At 40.0% G+C, this 18,313-nt stretch overlaps 1 protein-coding gene across 1 annotated transcript; it reads left to right on the top strand.

Moving 5' to 3' along the window:
- Positions 1–153: 153 nt before the first annotated feature.
- Positions 154–17,195, top strand: LOC119720391 (putative methyltransferase C9orf114 homolog). The gene is made up of 10 exons (XM_038190056.1): positions 154–309; positions 2,321–2,461; positions 3,134–3,204; positions 4,099–4,188; positions 7,609–7,658; positions 8,102–8,232; positions 8,982–9,060; positions 13,616–13,817; positions 15,750–15,897; positions 16,335–17,195. Exons 1-10 carry the CDS (start codon positions 154–156, stop codon positions 16,407–16,409), a joined length of 1,143 nt encoding a protein of 380 aa, XP_038045984.1. The 3' UTR covers positions 16,410–17,195.
- The last annotated feature ends 1,118 nt before the right edge of the window (positions 17,196–18,313 follow it).

The following is an 18,313-nucleotide window of genomic DNA, read 5'->3' as shown; positions in this document are numbered from 1 at the left end:
CACCTGCACCCAACCTGGGCCATAGACGGGAAAGGCAGCTCAGCACCTACTTGGCTTGACAGACCACCTGCACCCAACCTGGGCCATAGACGGGAAAGGCAGCTCAGCAGCTACTTGGCTTGACAGACCACCTGCACCGAACCTGGGCCATAGATGGGAAAGGCAGCTCAGCACCTACTTGGCTTGACTGACCACCTGCACCGAACCTGGGCCATAGATGGGAAAGGCAGCTCAGCACCTACTTGGCTTGATGGACCACCTGCACCGAACCTGGGCCATAGACGGGGAAGGCAGCTCAGCACCTACTTGGCTTGACGGACCACCTGCACCAAACCTGGGACATACATGGGGAAGGCACCTCAACACCAACTTGGCTTGACTGGCCAATTTGCACCAAACCCGGACCATAGATGAGGAAGGCAGCTCAGCACCTACTTGGCTTGACTGGCCACCTGAAAAACCTGGGCCATAGATGGGGAAGGCACCTCAGCACTGAATTGCCTTGACGAACCACCTGCACCAACTTAGACTTGGTGCCAAGTCGGTAATTGTTTTGCATACGGTAACCGGTGACTGGCCGGCTCCACGCACACAAAATATCACTGCAATGCGCGTAGTATGGTTCCCAGACCAAATGATGCTGACTATTTCTGATAAAATTACCGACTTGACGAATACGTTTTCAATTTTGTACACAACATATGGGAGTATTTTGAATCGCTAGCGAATTCTTTGCGAGCACTCTGATTGGTTCAGATTCCAGAACGTATTCTAGGCCGCAACGGAAGATCATTCTCATTACTTCGAGAGTTTGTACTTTGTGTTGTGTAATATTACAAAATTCATTATAGGGCATTCACGACTAAAATAAATCAAGTATATCACCATGATACATTTTATTTCTATGCACAATTGACCAAGCTGACATGGCTGAGTGTATTGGTCATTAAAACGTCGCCAGATCTGCAAACATGTCCCTGACGTACTGAGAAGAACTCCCTTGGATCTCACCAAAAATGCACTGCATATTGGGCTGCTTGCATAATATGAATAACCGTGCGAGAGTATAATCGTCAAGTCGTTAGATTTTTCACAACTTGGCCGATTGTGTACTAGTCTTATACCAGCCACGCCGATGGAGTTCGACTGAAGTTCACGGACAAAATACGACTATCTAACGACTTGTCATCAAGTTGTTAGATGGAGAAGTGTTGGATAAAGAGTGTTGGATAAAGAACACCACCAAATACAAAGTCTAAGACTTAAATAATTAGTTTTTAAAACATTTTTAAACACTTGTGGGTCATTCTATAAATTTGGGGTCCACTTTTTACCTGTCCCTAGTACATCTGACGTTTATGATTTTATAATTCTAATGCGCTCCTTAATGCAGTGGTCCTCCAAGAGTGATTATGAATAGCAAACTACATTGTACCTACCCAACAAATGAAACATTATTTGTAGTCACTCTTAAAGCCAGAGTCCATCATTTGCAGCTATCATAAAAGTAACTGGCATTATTATTGTTGAAAAACATACTTGGTTGAAAGATAGTAAGGGGACTAAACTCCCTGTGAAATTATTCTTTCTGGCAAGCTGTCATTTTGAAGAAATCAACAAAAGAAGGCCTTTCCAACGGTGCTTCTTAAGAAGCACCGTAGGAAATTCAAATTAGTAGCTTGTTCTGTTATTCGGCGAAGCGCGCACAAGCATTGACTCGACACACACGCATGCGCGGTTGCTATAATTCGTTGGATTGGTGCGCGACATCGTGTAGCTGCATTCGGCTCTGTGAAAACGTGTCTCGGACGCTGAATTGAGGCCCAATTCAAAACATGATTCAGCAACTTTTGATTTGAAATCGAGATCCTAGAATGTTGTTTTTCTTGAAATATACAGCTAAAGCTGAGCTGAAACTTCATCAGGTTAGTTGTTCAGCACCCTTCTTTAGATCTTGAGCACTTTTGTTGCTTCAAACGAACAAAATGCACAAATTACAAATGATGGACTATACCTTTAATGATACTTGAATGGCAAATGACATAAAGTACCAAGGTAACATGGAGAGGAAAAATCACACTTTGAACCTTAAATTTATAGAATGACATATAGCAGTGAGTAGGTTTACAGTGCCATTGCCTTATGATGGTTGCTGGATGCTAGACAGGGTTGAAAGATCCATTCTACATTACTTCATCAGGCCCAAAAATTAAAATTGACTTGGTACTTCTTCCAATCTACAAATTCATCCAAACACTCCTTGTCAATTTCAAGGGATTGGGAGCGGAATGGTAAATGCAAGTTTATTGGTGGTTAAAAGCAATTACACTGTTTTAAATTTTTTTCACGGAATTTTACATTTTTACATGTAGGCCGTGCTTGGACAGTGAGTGTTGCTCTTCCAGGATCAATCTTAGAAAATGCACAATCACCAGAGCTGAGAACGTACCTTGCAGGCCAGGTACTGTAATAGTAATCAAGTAACTGCAATTTGTGTTGTGATAGGGTGAACATTGTAAACTCTATAGAAATCTTGATCCTTAGTTTCCTTTAAAAGTACCGTACAGTGAAAACCGCTTACCAAACATTTGACTGTGATGAACATCCCCTTTGGCTTCCTTTTTTTAATGCAGTTATGCGGAGCATTGGCCGCCAATAATTGCTACAATGAATAACCACAATAGCAACAAACTTTTGTGGACCAGATTTCTGAACATGATGATAAACAGCCAACTAGTGAAGTAACCAGATTTTCACAGATTACTCAACAAAAGGATGTTTATAAAAGCCATAATAATAATAAATTATATAGGTATGATGTGCTTGTATCTAGAAATCATATTCACTGACATGTGTTTTGAAAGAATCAAAATCAGGTTGTGTTACACAGATTGCTAGAGAATCTGGAAATAGTGACTTCTTGTGAAGTCATTGCAAATAAAATATAAACAATCTGTGTTTGTGACACCAAGTTTGTAGATGCTTAAAATCTTAACAAACCTTCAAAACACCATTCATAATTTACCTAAATGCATTGCATAAAATTTGCTCCTTGAATTCATCATATATGTATCTGTTGAACACCTTTCTTGATTCAAGTGACCGGGATGTTTGTTTACCCCTTTCCCTACAGATTGCCAGAGCCATGGTTGTGTTCTGTGTAGATGAAATCGTTATCTTTGATGAGTCAGGGATGCCCTCAGAGTAAGTGGATTCAGTACATTATTCCAAATCCTCCCAGGTTCTTTCAAATCCAACTGGAAATGTCTGAGGATATTGTAGGATTGATAAAGGTAGAGCACAACCCTCTTTCTATGTCAAAGAAGTTCAAGCAGGCATGCAACTTTTCCTCGGATTCACTGATTTCCACACTTTTTACTTCTCGTAAATGCCATTACAAATTGAAAATCACTGTACAAAGTCTTGTGTTGTTTGGAATTTCCTCCTCCTTTCTAAATTCCCAGTTTCATGCCTGTTCAAAGAAGACGAATGTGCCATTGGGTTCATGCAAAAAAGTGGTGGTTTTGGGAGTATTTGGGAGGACTCCAAGGAAGAATAATATCTGTATATTATATCTGGAAGTTAGATTAACCCTAATTACCAATTGAAATACTGGTTTTCCAGGATTTGAATGGATTCTGGAATGAACAGCTCAGCCACTGTTACATTACCGTTTGGTAGGAAGTCTTTTACCAAGTCTAACAAGTACTTGACTAATAATCTTGAGAAAATAGACTGTGGGTTTTGAATTTCTGGGTGTACTTGGAAATCCCAAATATTTGTAAAAAGATTTAGGCTCTAACGTTAACCAAGCCTGTATCTTTTTGCCCCCCCCCCCCCCTAAAAAAATGCACATCTCTCATAAAAAGTTTTCAAGGATTGCATACCATCTAACATTTAAGTCTGTTTCAATATTCTTAGGGACAAAACTTCCAAGAATAACGGGATTCCAAGAACTAGTTCGATGAATTTTATGCCATAGGTTTAAAGCTACAGGTAACCCTTACTCTAGAAAAGAAAACACTGATGAAACCGAGAATTCTCTTGCGATATTCTGAGAATTGTCTTTTTCATACTTATTCAATTGCTGCTTTGCAGGAACACAGATGGAAACTTTGATGGCATTGGCAAGAAAGGAAACCCCAATGTGCAGCTGGCAAGAATCTTGCAGTTCCTAGAGTGTCCACAGTATGTCCCTCTCGCTTTCAATTTTTTTTTGTTACCATTTGTCTTGGATACTGTAATTTCATTAGTGCTGCAAGTCAACCCCCAAGCTCAGTTCGAGTTTGATTTAGGCTTCGGTTTGGACCTGTTTGGAATGTAAAAGCGACCCTTTTCGTTCTCAGCAAGTATAATAAATCACTTCAAAGGACCCTTTGCAGGAACCATTCATATGCCAGAATAAACTGTGCCACATCCCGCAGTGTGTGCCACGCGCACACCAATCTCCATAAAAGGAGATGTTCACGACTACTTGCAAGAGGCACATACCATAACATAGAGAGAAGGGACATGATGAGTGTTTCAAGAAACATGATGTGAAATTGTTAAACAAAGTCATTGGAAATTTATACATTTTGACTTGTTTTGAAGTTTTGACTCAATAGGTATTTATGAATGGGAATAAATACCTGCTTGGCCAGTATTAAACAAGAACGTTTAAAACTGGCCTGGACGCCCCTGAGATGGTTAAAACGTACTTGTTAAAAACCGGCCAAGCACAAATTTATTCCCTTAATAAAAACAATTTTTAAAAAAAGATGGGGAGTTGCTGATTTGAGGTTGAGGAGGAATGAAGTCAAGTGGTATCGAAATGAGGTGTTTGTGGCACAAATCGTCTGGACTGAAATGTAACAGAGTAATTAGTACAGTCAAATGTTGCTATTATGAACATGATGAGGTACACCAAAATGTTTGCAATAGCGGTTGTTATTTATAGCAGTTTTTGGCCGCTGCAGGCATGACACTTAAATTCGGCTACATCATGGTGTCCGTACCTATGTAAATTGATCTACTTCACCATCCATTCAATGTGAAATAATGCCAGCATGTCTCTTATCGAGATTTCTATATATTTCCCAAGCTGATGTACCCGATCCTGATTGGCTAGGGCGTATTTGTGTTGGTGATGAGTAATGTCAACTGGGTAAATTGGTAGAAATTACAGTAACCCCTATAGAAAAACAAGTACAAGGGACACAAAATAAGAAAATATAAGCCCCAATAGGCTAACAGAAACTGGTAAATTATCCTGTAACAGTCAAATTGAAAGTTTTGTTTGAAAGTGTCTTCTCTGGGGAAATTGGTTTTGGAAGAGTATACCTGCATTACAAATGAAATCCCAAGAAATGCCATGAAGTCCCAGAAATGAAAGTTCTTAAGGAGGTTTGTTAAAAAGTTAAAGCAGCCTTGCACCCCCCCCCCCCCCCAACAAAAAGAGAAGAAGACGAAGAAAACTAAATGGACCCAACACAGGGAATAATTATGGACCATGAGGGTCTCCGTAGATACCGGTAGTCGCAAGTAATTATAGGAAGTGCCATCTGCGGGGGGAAAAAATGTAGTTGAAAGATTAAATGTAGTTTGCTAGAGAACCAGCCCAAAAACTACAAAACGGGAGGTATAAAACAGGCGCAGGCCAATTGTATATAGTTTGGGCCAATAATTTCCAGAAACTGTTCAGCTACATTGCACTGTTCTAATTTGTTTTTGATAGAAGGTAGGTTTTGTTGTGTATTTTTTAGTGTAAGAGTAGGGTTTAATATGAAGACAATGACAAAAAAGTCGCGGCACAAAATAAGATGGGGATATTGCTGAAACGAATGGATTTCTGCCTTGTCAGTGCCGTTGCACCAGATCATCGTTGACCCGGCATAGGGTCGACGGTAGTCTTACTCGCAGTTGTACGTTTAGCCAGCTTGGGGGGGGGGGGTGGTAAGGGGGTATTTACCCCCCAAATATTGTAAAGACTGCCCTTTTTTTTATTCAAGTACCCTCTTTTCACCAGCATTTAAACAAGTGGCCTTTTTTCCCCCTTTTTTCCCCTTTTTTCCCCTTTTTTTGTTTGAATTTTGCACAACAGCCGTCGGTAATGTTGCCGTCCTGAAAAGTGCCACCTATTGTCCGATTGTGTCCATGATCGTCCGATTTGAACAGTGCCCCCATCGGAAGATGGTACCAGTCCCCCCCCCCCCCCCCCCCCAAAACACACACACACACACACACTTCTTCTTTTTTACGGAGGCCAAGTGTGCCGAGGAAAACCCCCGTCCACAGTTTAGCATGGATGTGTGAGTGCCCTTTTCACAAACTTTTTAACCCCCCCCCCCCCAATAAAAATGACCTTGCTACTCCTCTGTATTTATATAGATTTATCTGACTGAAAATGAAGGAGCATTCAGTTCATGTAACGAAAATGACCAATACAGTCAGTACCGCACATTTTCAAGTTGACCGTTTGTGTGCGGACAGCCCTTACCATGTGCACACACTAGCGGCAGCCATTCAAAAAATTGAGGTGCTCTATCCTCACAATTACATGTACAAGCATTAAAAACTATTATATAAATACTGGAAAATGGAAAACTTCATGCTCAAAAAGACCAATCCTGAAAGTACAAATCTAAGACCAGACATGAAACAGTCGCTGCTTTGATGATGTCAAGCACCCTTGAGTGTTTAAAACGCCATGTTCCACAACCCAACATCACCACTATACTATGAAGAAGAAAAGGTGTTATGTGTGTTCAGGAGTTGCTCGACCGTGAAGCAGGCGACAGGCAGAAAAGCTGCCCGTCTACCACAAAGCGGACAACGGGCGTTTCCCATTTACGTACTGCTCCCAGTCAACATTAATTTTACAACTACATATACAATAACAAACCACGTTTTACCATTGAGCTATCTGTCCATGTGATATCCGTTATACATTTGTTGTTTGTTGTGGCGCAGTCTGTAGCATTTTGCCATTTGCCCCCAAGGGCGAACAAAACCCATGGACTACATGGCAGACAAGAGTTGTTTTGTTATACCATGGTTTCATTCTTTAAAGAGGTTTTTGAGTTTTTGAGAGGTAACACTATCATTAAAATGTCATTTTCTCAAAGACTGTTCTGACACTGTCGTGCATTTGATTTAAAGACTCCAGTTCTTCAGTCTTTGATAAAACACACATCTATACTGACATGAACACAGGTCCACGTTGACATGCGCATGTCACAGCTAACATCACCCTCCTAGTGCCAAGGGCTCTATTCTTGCTGTCTTGTACAAAGCAGCAGGGACACAAATGTTCAAAAGTCATTGATAAGGATGAAAGGTTTATGAAATGTTATCGGGACACATGGGGTGATGTAACATGCATCCGCGGAGCCCCTCAGGTCATCGTACATGACCTTTTGCAATACTTCACGTGAAAGTCCCAACAATTGAAATTTCACAATCCAATACCATGGTATAACAATAACACTTCTGGGTTATTGCACCCAATAGGTTACATAGAGACAAGGCAAGTTAATGTCCAAAGCATTATGACATGTATGAAAGGAAGACATTTAGTAAACCTGGATTAACAATTTATATTGTCTTTGCTATATGTTTCTCCCAAAGGTATTTGAGGAAGAACTTCTTTCCGATGCATAATGACTTAAAGTTTGCAGGTTTGTTATCAAAATGCTTGTGTTTTGTTTGCACTACAAATGAGTACCACTTGCTCAAAGCATGATTGGGCCTGGAGTTTTGATCCTGGCGGGAATTTTCTTAAAGGCCTAAAAGTATGCACAACTGTAATTAATCAATAGTTCAGGCCTCGCACATAACAGTTGCTTTTCACAAAATATGGGTTTTTTTCCAAATAAAATTTTAATTTGAACATGTATGTTTTGTTTTATACGATGTCATGCACTGAACCGACAAATACTAGCAAGTGCGCACGCATCATTCATTATACCTTTAATTACTATTGATTACAATTTCAGGAGTTTTAAGGCATTGCCTGTATGTACAATTCAATATCTGAAGTCAACTCTCCAGTCTAATAGTCAACCTTATTAACCATTGACAAACTCACAACTCTTCAGATTCCTTTCTGCACTGCCTGCAGGACTGCTCAACCCTCTAGACTGCCCCCATCATTTACGCATCGATGAAGCTTGTCCATACAGAGAAGGTGTGGTCCTAGACCGGGCTGTGGGCCAAGGAAAGGGCTCAATCGTTAATGTGGGTCTTCTGAAGGTAAGGCCACATAGCTGTCACATGTCCTGTGACACTTTCATCAGAATGGATGCTTACGTCCGGAATGTGCCCTTTTTGGTGCTAGTTGCATTTCTCACTGAATGATAATATATTATCACACAAACAAATTTCCGAGTACACAATGTGGCCCTCAGAATTCAGCTATTTTAAGCTAGTAGTAATTTTAGTCGGACTTGTTTCTTTCAGAAATTTGCTTCAAATGCATGTTGCTCACCTCTTTATATCACATAGCGAATAGTCACTCATGTGATATGCTTTATATGTGTCGCTAATCTTGACAGTGTGACTGAAAATTCAGTGGCTATATTCAGTGCTGGCTATATTCAGGCAAGACAAAAAGATTGCCGCCATGCCAGGTGTGAATATTTTACATGAAGTGGATTTTCTTTGCAGGCATTGCCAAAAGGTTTTCAGTTGCACACTGTAATTAAGACTTGACGTTTGGTCCTTTTTTTTTTAGTGTGCTCGTTTTAGGATAATTGATTTATGAATCACAGCAGGCTTAACAAGGTTTAGTGTGTGTGATACTACAAACAAAGGATGGCTGTTTAATTGCAGTACATTGTTGGAGGCAAATGGTTGTTTGCACATTGTATTTTGCTATAATAGTAATCACTAGTCATTCACTAGTGAACTCATTCGGATGATTGCTATGGGTCAATTATGCTCTGTCTCAAGAGATCTGCACTGATCTGACAATTTATCAATCTCTTGTGTTCTTGATGTAGGAGGTACGGATAGACAGACAGCTACAGCCAGGATTGAGGGTTACTGTCGAGATGGCAGATACCGACCATATCAACTCAGGTATGAACAAAATCCTAGGACTGTGTTACTTTTCCACCTAAGTGTCTTGTGTTATTCAAAGATTGAATCCTAAAATCACAGAAAATGTTATGGTTTAGATTGTTTACTTATCCTATTTCAAAAGAATGGTTTGAAGGAAACTAATCTGTTCCTTAGGAAAGGAAAGGAGAAAAAAAACAATTGTTCACTTTCGATGCAGCAGTCATTTTTTGGCATACAAATACGCATTTTCAGCTGTAAATAAACCTCCTTGGACATGGTGTTTGCCCCCAACTTCTGTGTCCTTGATGTCAGACAATTCAATGTACGGTACACTATATTACTACACCTCATACATATTCATGATCAAATTGGAGCGCGTCATTGACCGATTCCGCCGCGCGTCCAGGAAGTAAAAATGGTACGCGCCCGGGTGGCGTCTTCCCGGTGAGTATCCAGCTTGCTGCCGTGTGGTAGTTTTTTTTCTAGTAGCATTAAAAATTCCCTCTGGAACCCGCCTTGTAGACATATGTAGTCTGTGGCACGAAATCTTTATGGAACCAGTCTGTTGATGTAGTCCTTGTAACTACTGCAGTAGAGACACATTAAAGAGTGTTGGCACCAGACTATTTCATTAACTGACGAAGAACTTGAATATCTTGTACTGAAAAGATGCAAAATCTATGAAGGCCGTTATCGACAAGGCAGTGAGGCCACTAAAAAGGCAGTGAGGCTACTAAATATTTATGAGGTGTAGTATACAAATATTGAATGCTTCGAGTGGTGTAGTAAAACTAGGCTCCCGAGGTGATCCATGGACATTCTATTTTCCCGAGGCGAAGCCGAGGGAAAATAGAATGGTCCATGGATCACCGAGGGAGGCTAGTTTTACTTCACCACGAGATAAAGCATTCAATATTTGTTTTATAACACTTCACCCACAGATTCTGCTTGATTTTAATATTTTACATGATTTAAATCTGAACACAGTTGAAATAAACTTCAATTTCAGTACAAAATTGGTGGAAAATGTATTTCTCTCTTAAAAACTAACCCTTCACGAAATGTTTGAACCCAAGTCTGCGGCGCGCTCTCTTTGGAATAATACGCGCAACTCGCACACCAGCATGCATTTGCACACAAATACCGCACCGTGGAAATAGTACTTTGGTTGCTAATGGTATAGTACTTTGGTTGCTATGCGCATAGTACTTTTGGCCGTGCACAGAAAGATAGCAAAATTAGAAAGTAACATGTGACTCGCTCTCAGCCAATCAAGACACAGAATCTGTGGGTGAGGTGTTATAATATACAAATACACCATGGTATATTTCTGGAAAGTAGTTAGAATTACTGGTCCCTCGGTGTAGGTCAGCTTGACTACCTACCTCCGCTTCGCATCGGGAGGTAGTCAAGCTTACCAACGTACACCTTGGGACCAGTAATTCCTACTACTTCCCTTCATACCATGCTGTATTTGTATACTGCTTGAAACTAGCATACTTGTATACATTTCAAATACTACTTGAAACTAGTACAAACACACAAGTGGTGACTGTCTCTTGCACTCTCCCACGCTGCATGCGATGCTCTGATACTATACATGCCCATGTATGCAATTGGCATGCATCAGGCTGTGCGGCCTGAGCAGTGGAAGCATACGCTACAGCAGAACAAAATTCTCATTGCTCACAAGTAAACTCTAAGGCTGAAAAAGGTGCGGTAATTTGATTAATCTAAAACAATAGTGGGTGGTTTTGCATGGTACATTATCCCATGTATTTACTAAACAGATAAAAACACATGTTTTATTAATTGTTTTCAAAGGAACATATGTGACTGGAATCACAATTAGCGCCCAAACAGCTTGCTATTTGAGGGTCAAAATTTTGACCCCTGAAATTAGTTCTCGCAAGGATAACACAAATACAGCCAATTCGTCAAGTATGGTTGTGTGGACTTTTATATTCCACTTTTAAATCTTCTTTCCAATCGAAATTTTTCTGTGTTAACCATGTTTTGCAGCTCAATCTGGCAGTTTCAAGGATGCAGTGTCCTTTAATAATGGTATTTTAGCATTCAAAATACCGGAACTGCTAATATCACAACTCACCGGAGTTGGACAAGTTCTACATGTATTTTGTAGATCTGGCTGGCGGCACTGCCTGAGTCTCTCCATTAAATTAGCAAGTGTTCACTGGAGAAAGTTCAGTTGTTACTTTTGCAAGAACATGAGTTGAAGTCCAGGTTTTTAACCACATTAATGATGAAAACTACAACGTTTGTGGAGAGCATGACTGGTTATACCTGCAAAAACACATGTACACCAAATACAGTACTAGTCTGAGAATCAGACACTCACGTGGGCAGAGCCACGGTTGAACGTCTGATAGATTGTAGCATGTACATTTTTTGCAACCCCGCGCGCCAGCCAATCTGAGTGGTCTTTAGAAACTGTGATGTCATTTCAATCAGAAATGTGGACCAAGCTGTGGGTTGGTCACCTTGGATGCCATTTTTTGGTCAAGACACTGTCACTGACACTGAGGTCAAGACACTGTCTTGTTTTGCACACTTAATCGCCGAATCTGCTCGCATATCATAGACCTTGCTGTGCAAGGGGTGATACAGGGTGGCAGTGACACAATTCTGTTTTATGTGACGCGTTGACGTTAACGAAAGGTCACACAGTTAAAGGGGCAATCGCTTCCATATCAAATTACTTTTTGTTGCGTTTTACTGTAATTTTCCTAGTTCTGGATTGCTCACAATGTTTAATTAAGGCTGCTTTTCTGCTCAACTTGGCCACGACTTAAATTGAGATGTAATTACCTTGAGTGAGGGAAACACTACACAAGTATTTTCCAAATTGAAGCTCTTTTCATTTTGAAAAAGTTATGTCAAAACTTTGAGTACAATGTCCCTTTTTCGATTTATTTAAATCAAAAAAGGACCAACCAATTACAACGCTGAAATGAACTCTTTAATATTGAAGAAAATACATGTATTTGTCCAATATTTACTGTTATTCAGACAACATTCTCACACCAGGTTTCATCATCCCCTGAACAGTTTGGAAGAGAAATTTGGTTTGTTTTGATATTGAGGCTTCTGTCTGTATTTTGAATTCACCTAACTTTGACCCTCCGGTAGTCCTGAAAGTAAAGGTCAAGCGATTTCACATACAGGACAACAAAAAAATGTTTATCATTTTATGATCTATCTGATAACAAAGTATGAACTGATTGATCATTTTGTTCAAGAGTTATAAGTGAATTAATTTGGTGGGATGCCACTGAGCAAGGCCACTTGTGAATCATTGTACCACCAAGGGGCATCAGACAACACCTAACCTGTTGTTCCTCGATTACTTCTTATGTTGGAAATGACAGTTGATTGCGTAAATAACCATGCAACACTTGTTTTATTTCTGCTTATTATTAGCTGTGGGGAAGCAGCTCTACAAGTACAATGTACTCATGTCTCTCCCTTGGTTGGTTAGTAACAAACTTCACCAAATGCCTTTTTTGGTAATCAGTCACCTTGTCCCTTAGGCCCTTGCAAAAAAATGTGCTTCATGTCTCCACTACTGACCAGCTACTTGTACCAATTTATTGCAGTTGTGAAAAATTGAGTCACATGGTTACTCATTAAGCATTGGGGCTAGGCTGCACACAAATTGGGTGTTCCACATGCTATAAAGCGCTCAATGCACCAACTGATGTTCAACAAAATAATGGGAATCCTTTTCAGTTGACGGTCATTGTGCTTCATAAGAACAGACATCGTGTACATGACTTATAGGCTGCAGCAGGTCTACAGTTGGGCCGCAGCTTCCGAGATCATTTCGAGCTTGTTAAAGTGCCATTGTCCTATCAATTTGTGCATGCTCTCCACTGGTCATTGATGCCATGACTGATGAGGCCAGGACCAGTATTGAAGTTGAAGTCATTTTTTTACCAAAAATCAATTGTAATTTTGTGTCCGATGAGGTCAGCATAAGTTCATAGTATTATGCACACATGGGATCATTGTTGAAGCTCATGCTATAAACCGTTTAGAAGTAAGGTGATATTTGAGAGGGGGGATCCAAAGAACAATTCTAACAATTACAAATAGGTGTTGGGGCTTTGCCGTCAGAAGAACAGTACAAGAAACCATTCCTTCTAACAAGCAAAACAACTGTATTTCAGTCCAGTGTGTTGGACAAAATGAAGTGTACATGTAAGGTGTTCTAGTATGAACAAAATTTGGAAAGTTTGGTGTGAGTGGTCTGGGCTTTAAGTTATGATTAGGATTATGTAGACTAAGACAAGAGTCAGACTCAAGTCCGTGTCCAAGGCCAAATAGGAAAAAAATTAAGTTCTTGCATGTCAGCTGTGCATCCAGACACTCATATTCCTACTTATTCTTGGTGGGTAAGCTCGATTCCTACTATTATAACATTAAACACCACGTTATTTTGACTTGAAACAGGATTGTTTATAACTCGGCTTTGCAAACACATTTTAGTGACTTTCCATTTCCAAATTCAGAATGAAATTGATGCCAGTTTGAATTGGTCTTGAATTTGCAGAAAGAAAAACATTACGAGGTACCGTGGTCTCACCTGCGGCACCCTGCACAGAGGCTGGCCTGTACTGGGGATACTCTGTTAGGCTTGCATCAGGCCTTGGGGCTGTATTCTCTCAGAGTCCCTACAAAGATGGGTATGATGTCACACTGGGAACGTCAGAGAGGGGCACAGATGTAGACCAGTTACAGCTTTCTGCTTTCAGGTATAGACTTTTGCTACTGACATAGTTGTCAGAACAATCAAAATGGAAAATTTGTTTAGTAGGAGGCGGCATCTCACCAGGCATCCCCAATGGTGGCACTTCACCCCACACTGACTGGAGAAACTGAGAATTCCTTCCACCCAAAATACATGCTTCACCACTTTAGAAACCCTGGTTCCTTTTTTAGCCTCCCTGGCAGAAAAGTTTCCCCTACCTAGCATTGTCAAAAGCCACTTTCCAGTTTGTTAGTAAAAACATAATACACGCGCGCACCACTGATTACTAGCGCCCATTGGATAAACACTCCAGTTGCGTTAGCTTCCGCTTCCAATGGGTCCAATCCGAGACCCGGGTAAAAACGCCCGCCAAACTTCCTCCCAAAAAGGGGGAAAAATGTCCCCTTATCAATATAATGACCATGGTATTATATTTGTACACGATACAGGAGACATGTATTGCATGAAGCCACGTATTTATTTCCTAGTGTCTCAAAGTAGTACCAAGCTATTTAACAAAAACTTAAAAATCAGGCGTTTTTACCCCAGTTTAGCCTATGGGGTCGTTCAGACACTGTTTTAAATTCCTTTAAAACACCGGTTGAACTCGATTCAGTGTAACTTTCTTGCTAAAACGATGTCTGAACGCTTTTTTATTTAGACCGAATCAGGTTGAACTTGAAGATAAAACGGCAACTTAAACTTCCTCGGAGGGAGGGTTTAGCAAATAACCAGAACGAGTTTATCTCCTAGTATGATGTCTGAATGGTTTTAGCTAAAACGCTCCCCGTTTTAGCCAGCGCAGCGACCCGGAGTTACGTAACGCCTTCTCCGTGGCGTGCTTTTCTATTATGCAAACAATGTCCTAATTCTCCTACCGTTAAAAAAAATCCAATTTCAAGTCCAATTTCCGCAAGTTTTCTGACCACGTGGTCCGAGTTTCACATCGTGCTCACTCGCACTCGACTCACGATGTGATGACAAACTGTAGATGCCAACACAACAACCTCTAACCGGAGCATAATTATCATAATACACTAATATATTCAACTACCAGGAAAACCTTGGCGTTGATTGGTCAATATTGCAACGTTAATATCACGTGTATTTTCACGTGACTGACATGTTGCGCGGGCAAGTTGATGCAGTAAACCTTGAGTGAAATCTGTTCAATTAATGACGTCTTGTTTTGATCACTGGTTTTCAAACAACTTTTCAGAACATTTTTTATGTCTTTTTGCACCACGAAAGGTACAGAAAATAACCCCCAAAATGTAAACACAAATGGTGTACTATGTAAGGTCGATGTACGATACTTCCAAAAAATGGGGAAATCGCCGTGGTGGACAAGTGACTGTCGTCATGTTTACCGCGTGCCATGCTACATGACCGGCCGATGCTGCGATGTCAAATACGGCATGGCAACACACATCACACGGTGAGGGGCTCAGAGTCAGACCACGTGTAGCTAACTGTAAAAATGGAAGAGTGAAGGCTCTTTTTAGCGCGCGGTATTTGCCGAGGCGGATGTTCTATGTGACCTTAGAAACTGAGATAAACTGCTTCGAGTTGAACTTGCTACACTTAAAACGATGTCTGGACGCTCGGAAGTTTTATTTTTACGACGGGCCTCCCGTGGTGAGCGACCGTTTTAACTTTTACCGTTTTAGCTAACACGGTGTCTGAACATGGCCTGTGTCGTGCATTTGAGTAAATTAAACACTGTCAACATGGTCAAGGTTATTTGACAAAGATCTGAAAGACATCGATAATAACAAGATAGATGTTTGCAAGAACACCATGATAATTCATCTCTTCTTTGTAGAAATCTTTGTTTTGAAAGAAATTGTCAGAGTGAAAAACATGACTGCAAGGCCATTGTTGACATGAATGGATAACAGGAGAGTGCATAATTTGGCAAATTTTTTCCTTGTAGGCATTTATTGATAGTCTTTGGTGGTCTCAAAGGCCTCGAGTACAGTCTGGATGCAGATGAACGACTTAAGATCACAGACCCTAAGCTTTTGTTTGACCACTACATCAACACCTGCCCCACCCAGGGGAGCAGAACAATCAGAACAGAGGTAAGTACAGAGAGTCATATGTATTTGCTCAGTGAGTACTCTGTGCCCCATGGGCTAAATATACTACCAGTTTGGTTAGTTTGGCCAACATTGTGCAGTATCACACATTTCACCATGTATCGTATATGGCAGCACAAACAAAATGGTTGTGCTCAGTCAAGTTATTTATTCTTCGTGTATTTTAGTTCAGTGTAAGTAGAAATATTTGACATGCTGCATGTGATGCTTTTCCGTTTTATCTGAGTAGTTTTATGTGTTAATTTACCCTCTTTCAGTTAGAACTAAGTTTCAGAACCGTGTTTTCTCCTATTAAATGCAGTTAGTACTACCTAGGTCGCATGCACAGCAGAGATCAATTGGGTCTTCGTCCACTCTCAGTATCAAACCATATCTTGATATTGTTAATGTGATTCATTTTTTCCCCTGATATTTTCCAGGAGGCCATTCTCATCTCGCTATCCTCTCTAAGGTCAAAGGTCAACCAAGTGGCATCCCATACCAATCAAACTTGAGAAATGTATTGTCCCTGACCCACAAACTGATACTCCCTGCATTGTAATGCATTAATATCAGTGTGCAGGGTGTCATTAATAGTGTCAGGTGATATTTAGTTAACTGCAATATTGTCTACAATATCCACATGAACTTAACTTTAGGGAGCATGACCATAGGGACCGTTTTGGGTTTGTAATGTATGGCTTTGAAAGTGTTTTTGGAAACATTTTACTGATTCTGCACCAGCCTTCCCTCTCAATAGCAAGTGTTTATATAGAACGTCTCAATTTAATGCCTCCTTCAATGGACCATAATCATGTTGAGGCCATCTTGATTTTTCCCATTCAAATTAATGCAACCAAAGCGAGGCTGGAAGGAAAAATAGTTCGGTTCTTTTTTTACACAAAAAAACATTATTATTCATTACTGTTATTGGATACAGGAAACATGACTAAAATGGTGGCAGCATGATAAAGGTCTATTGTTTTACAATGTGAAATCGTTGCCTTCTTTTCACAAATACTGTATCTTCCTATAGTTAGATGGGCAAATTCAATCTGTATGTAATGCTTACAGCAGCTACTGGTAAGAGTAAAAAAAAACACCTGAGTTAAACTTTTAAAAAGTTAATAACCATAGTCTTCAGAAAAAAAACAGGGATAACTTTTAACACCAAAAAGATGAGCTAAATCTTTAGCAAAAGCAAAATGAAGTTGTTAATTGTTTGTTCAATAAAAAAATGTTCACTGTCAGTGGGTAATAAGTAATAAATGCAATCCATTCACATACTCTGGGTTTAATAATTTATTTATTGTGTTATTTATTGGAGTTCGTGGCATTTTTTGGTCATACCTCACCTTCTGTGCTACACAACATCTTCCCGTCCCTGTCAGAATTTTCACCTTGTTGTTTTCAAATCTTTACAGCTACTCAATTACTGAAAATTCAAGAAAATCTATTTAGATGATATGATCTTTTGAGTCTTGACCAGAAAGAGCAAAGGTCTTGGTTTCAGTTGTGAGATTCACTAGGAAAAAAATACAAAAGGTTGACCTCTCAGCATCATGATGCAGGGAGCAACAGGTAGTGAGAGAAGCAAGGATCTTTGGCTTTTTTATCCCTTCCATGGAGGATGCTGAACACTTCCTGAGACTATTCATTTCAGATCAGAGCTCTTTCTCCCTGCTGGTGATATGGGGAGAGCCGCATCAAATTGATTCAACTGCTGTTTGATGTATAAAGAAATGGGCAATTCTTTGGTAACGGAATTACGGAATTTTGTCACTTTGTCAAGGATTATTCTTTCCCAAGAAAATATGTTCTATGCTAGGCAACTAATCTACACATGGAAAGGGAGCCAAGACCCAATAGAATTGATTGACCGCTAAAAAAATTAATTCCCTCAAGATTACCCTTAAAGGGGCGGAGCTTAATATTGGTAACGGAATTACGGACGGAGGACAAGCATATTTGAGTTCTCGCATAAATTAATAAAACTCTCTGAAGTTTTGAAATTTTAAAATTGGACACTACCTGACATTTGTAGAGTTCAGGGTTGTTGTTAACTACAATGCAGAACAAAGTTGAAAAAATAATCACACTTTTCATAATTTGCATTTTAATCACGGTAACGGAATTACGCCTGGGCGGTAACGGAATTACGCCATAGGTTTACATGGAAGAGGTAAATACAATACATTAACATTGAATTCAACATAAACTCATCAAAATACACATTTTAGAAGTTTATAGAATGGCACAAGGGAAAAGCTAAGTGTAAATTAGCAGATCAAAATGTAAAAGTTGGCCTAAACATGTCTGGGCTTCCTTTTATAGGTCAAAGGTCAAGGCCAATGGCTGCATTGCTAGTAAGCAATGTATAATTTTTTTTTACCAAAAAATCAAATTTTATTGTGAACAA

This window comes from Patiria miniata, unplaced genomic scaffold, assembly GCF_015706575.1.
Source record: "Patiria miniata isolate m_02_andy unplaced genomic scaffold, ASM1570657v1 HiC_scaffold_9, whole genome shotgun sequence".
Classification (NCBI taxonomy): domain Eukaryota; kingdom Metazoa; phylum Echinodermata; class Asteroidea; order Valvatida; family Asterinidae; genus Patiria; species Patiria miniata.
Note: the sequence above shows the minus strand (reverse complement) of the source record. Positions and strands in the feature narration are given on the sequence as shown.

Coding starts and splice junctions, on each gene's coding strand:
- LOC119720391 (XM_038190056.1), top strand. CDS start 154: ATGGGAAAGGCAGCTCAGCACCTACTTGGCTTGACTGACCACCTGCAC. Junction 310..2,320: donor GGCAGCTCAGCACCTACTTG/GCTTGACGGACC, acceptor GGTGGTTAAAAG/CAATTACACTGTTTTAAATT. Junction 15,898..16,334: donor GCAGAACAATCAGAACAGAG/GTAAGTACAGAG, acceptor GATATTTTCCAG/GAGGCCATTCTCATCTCGCT.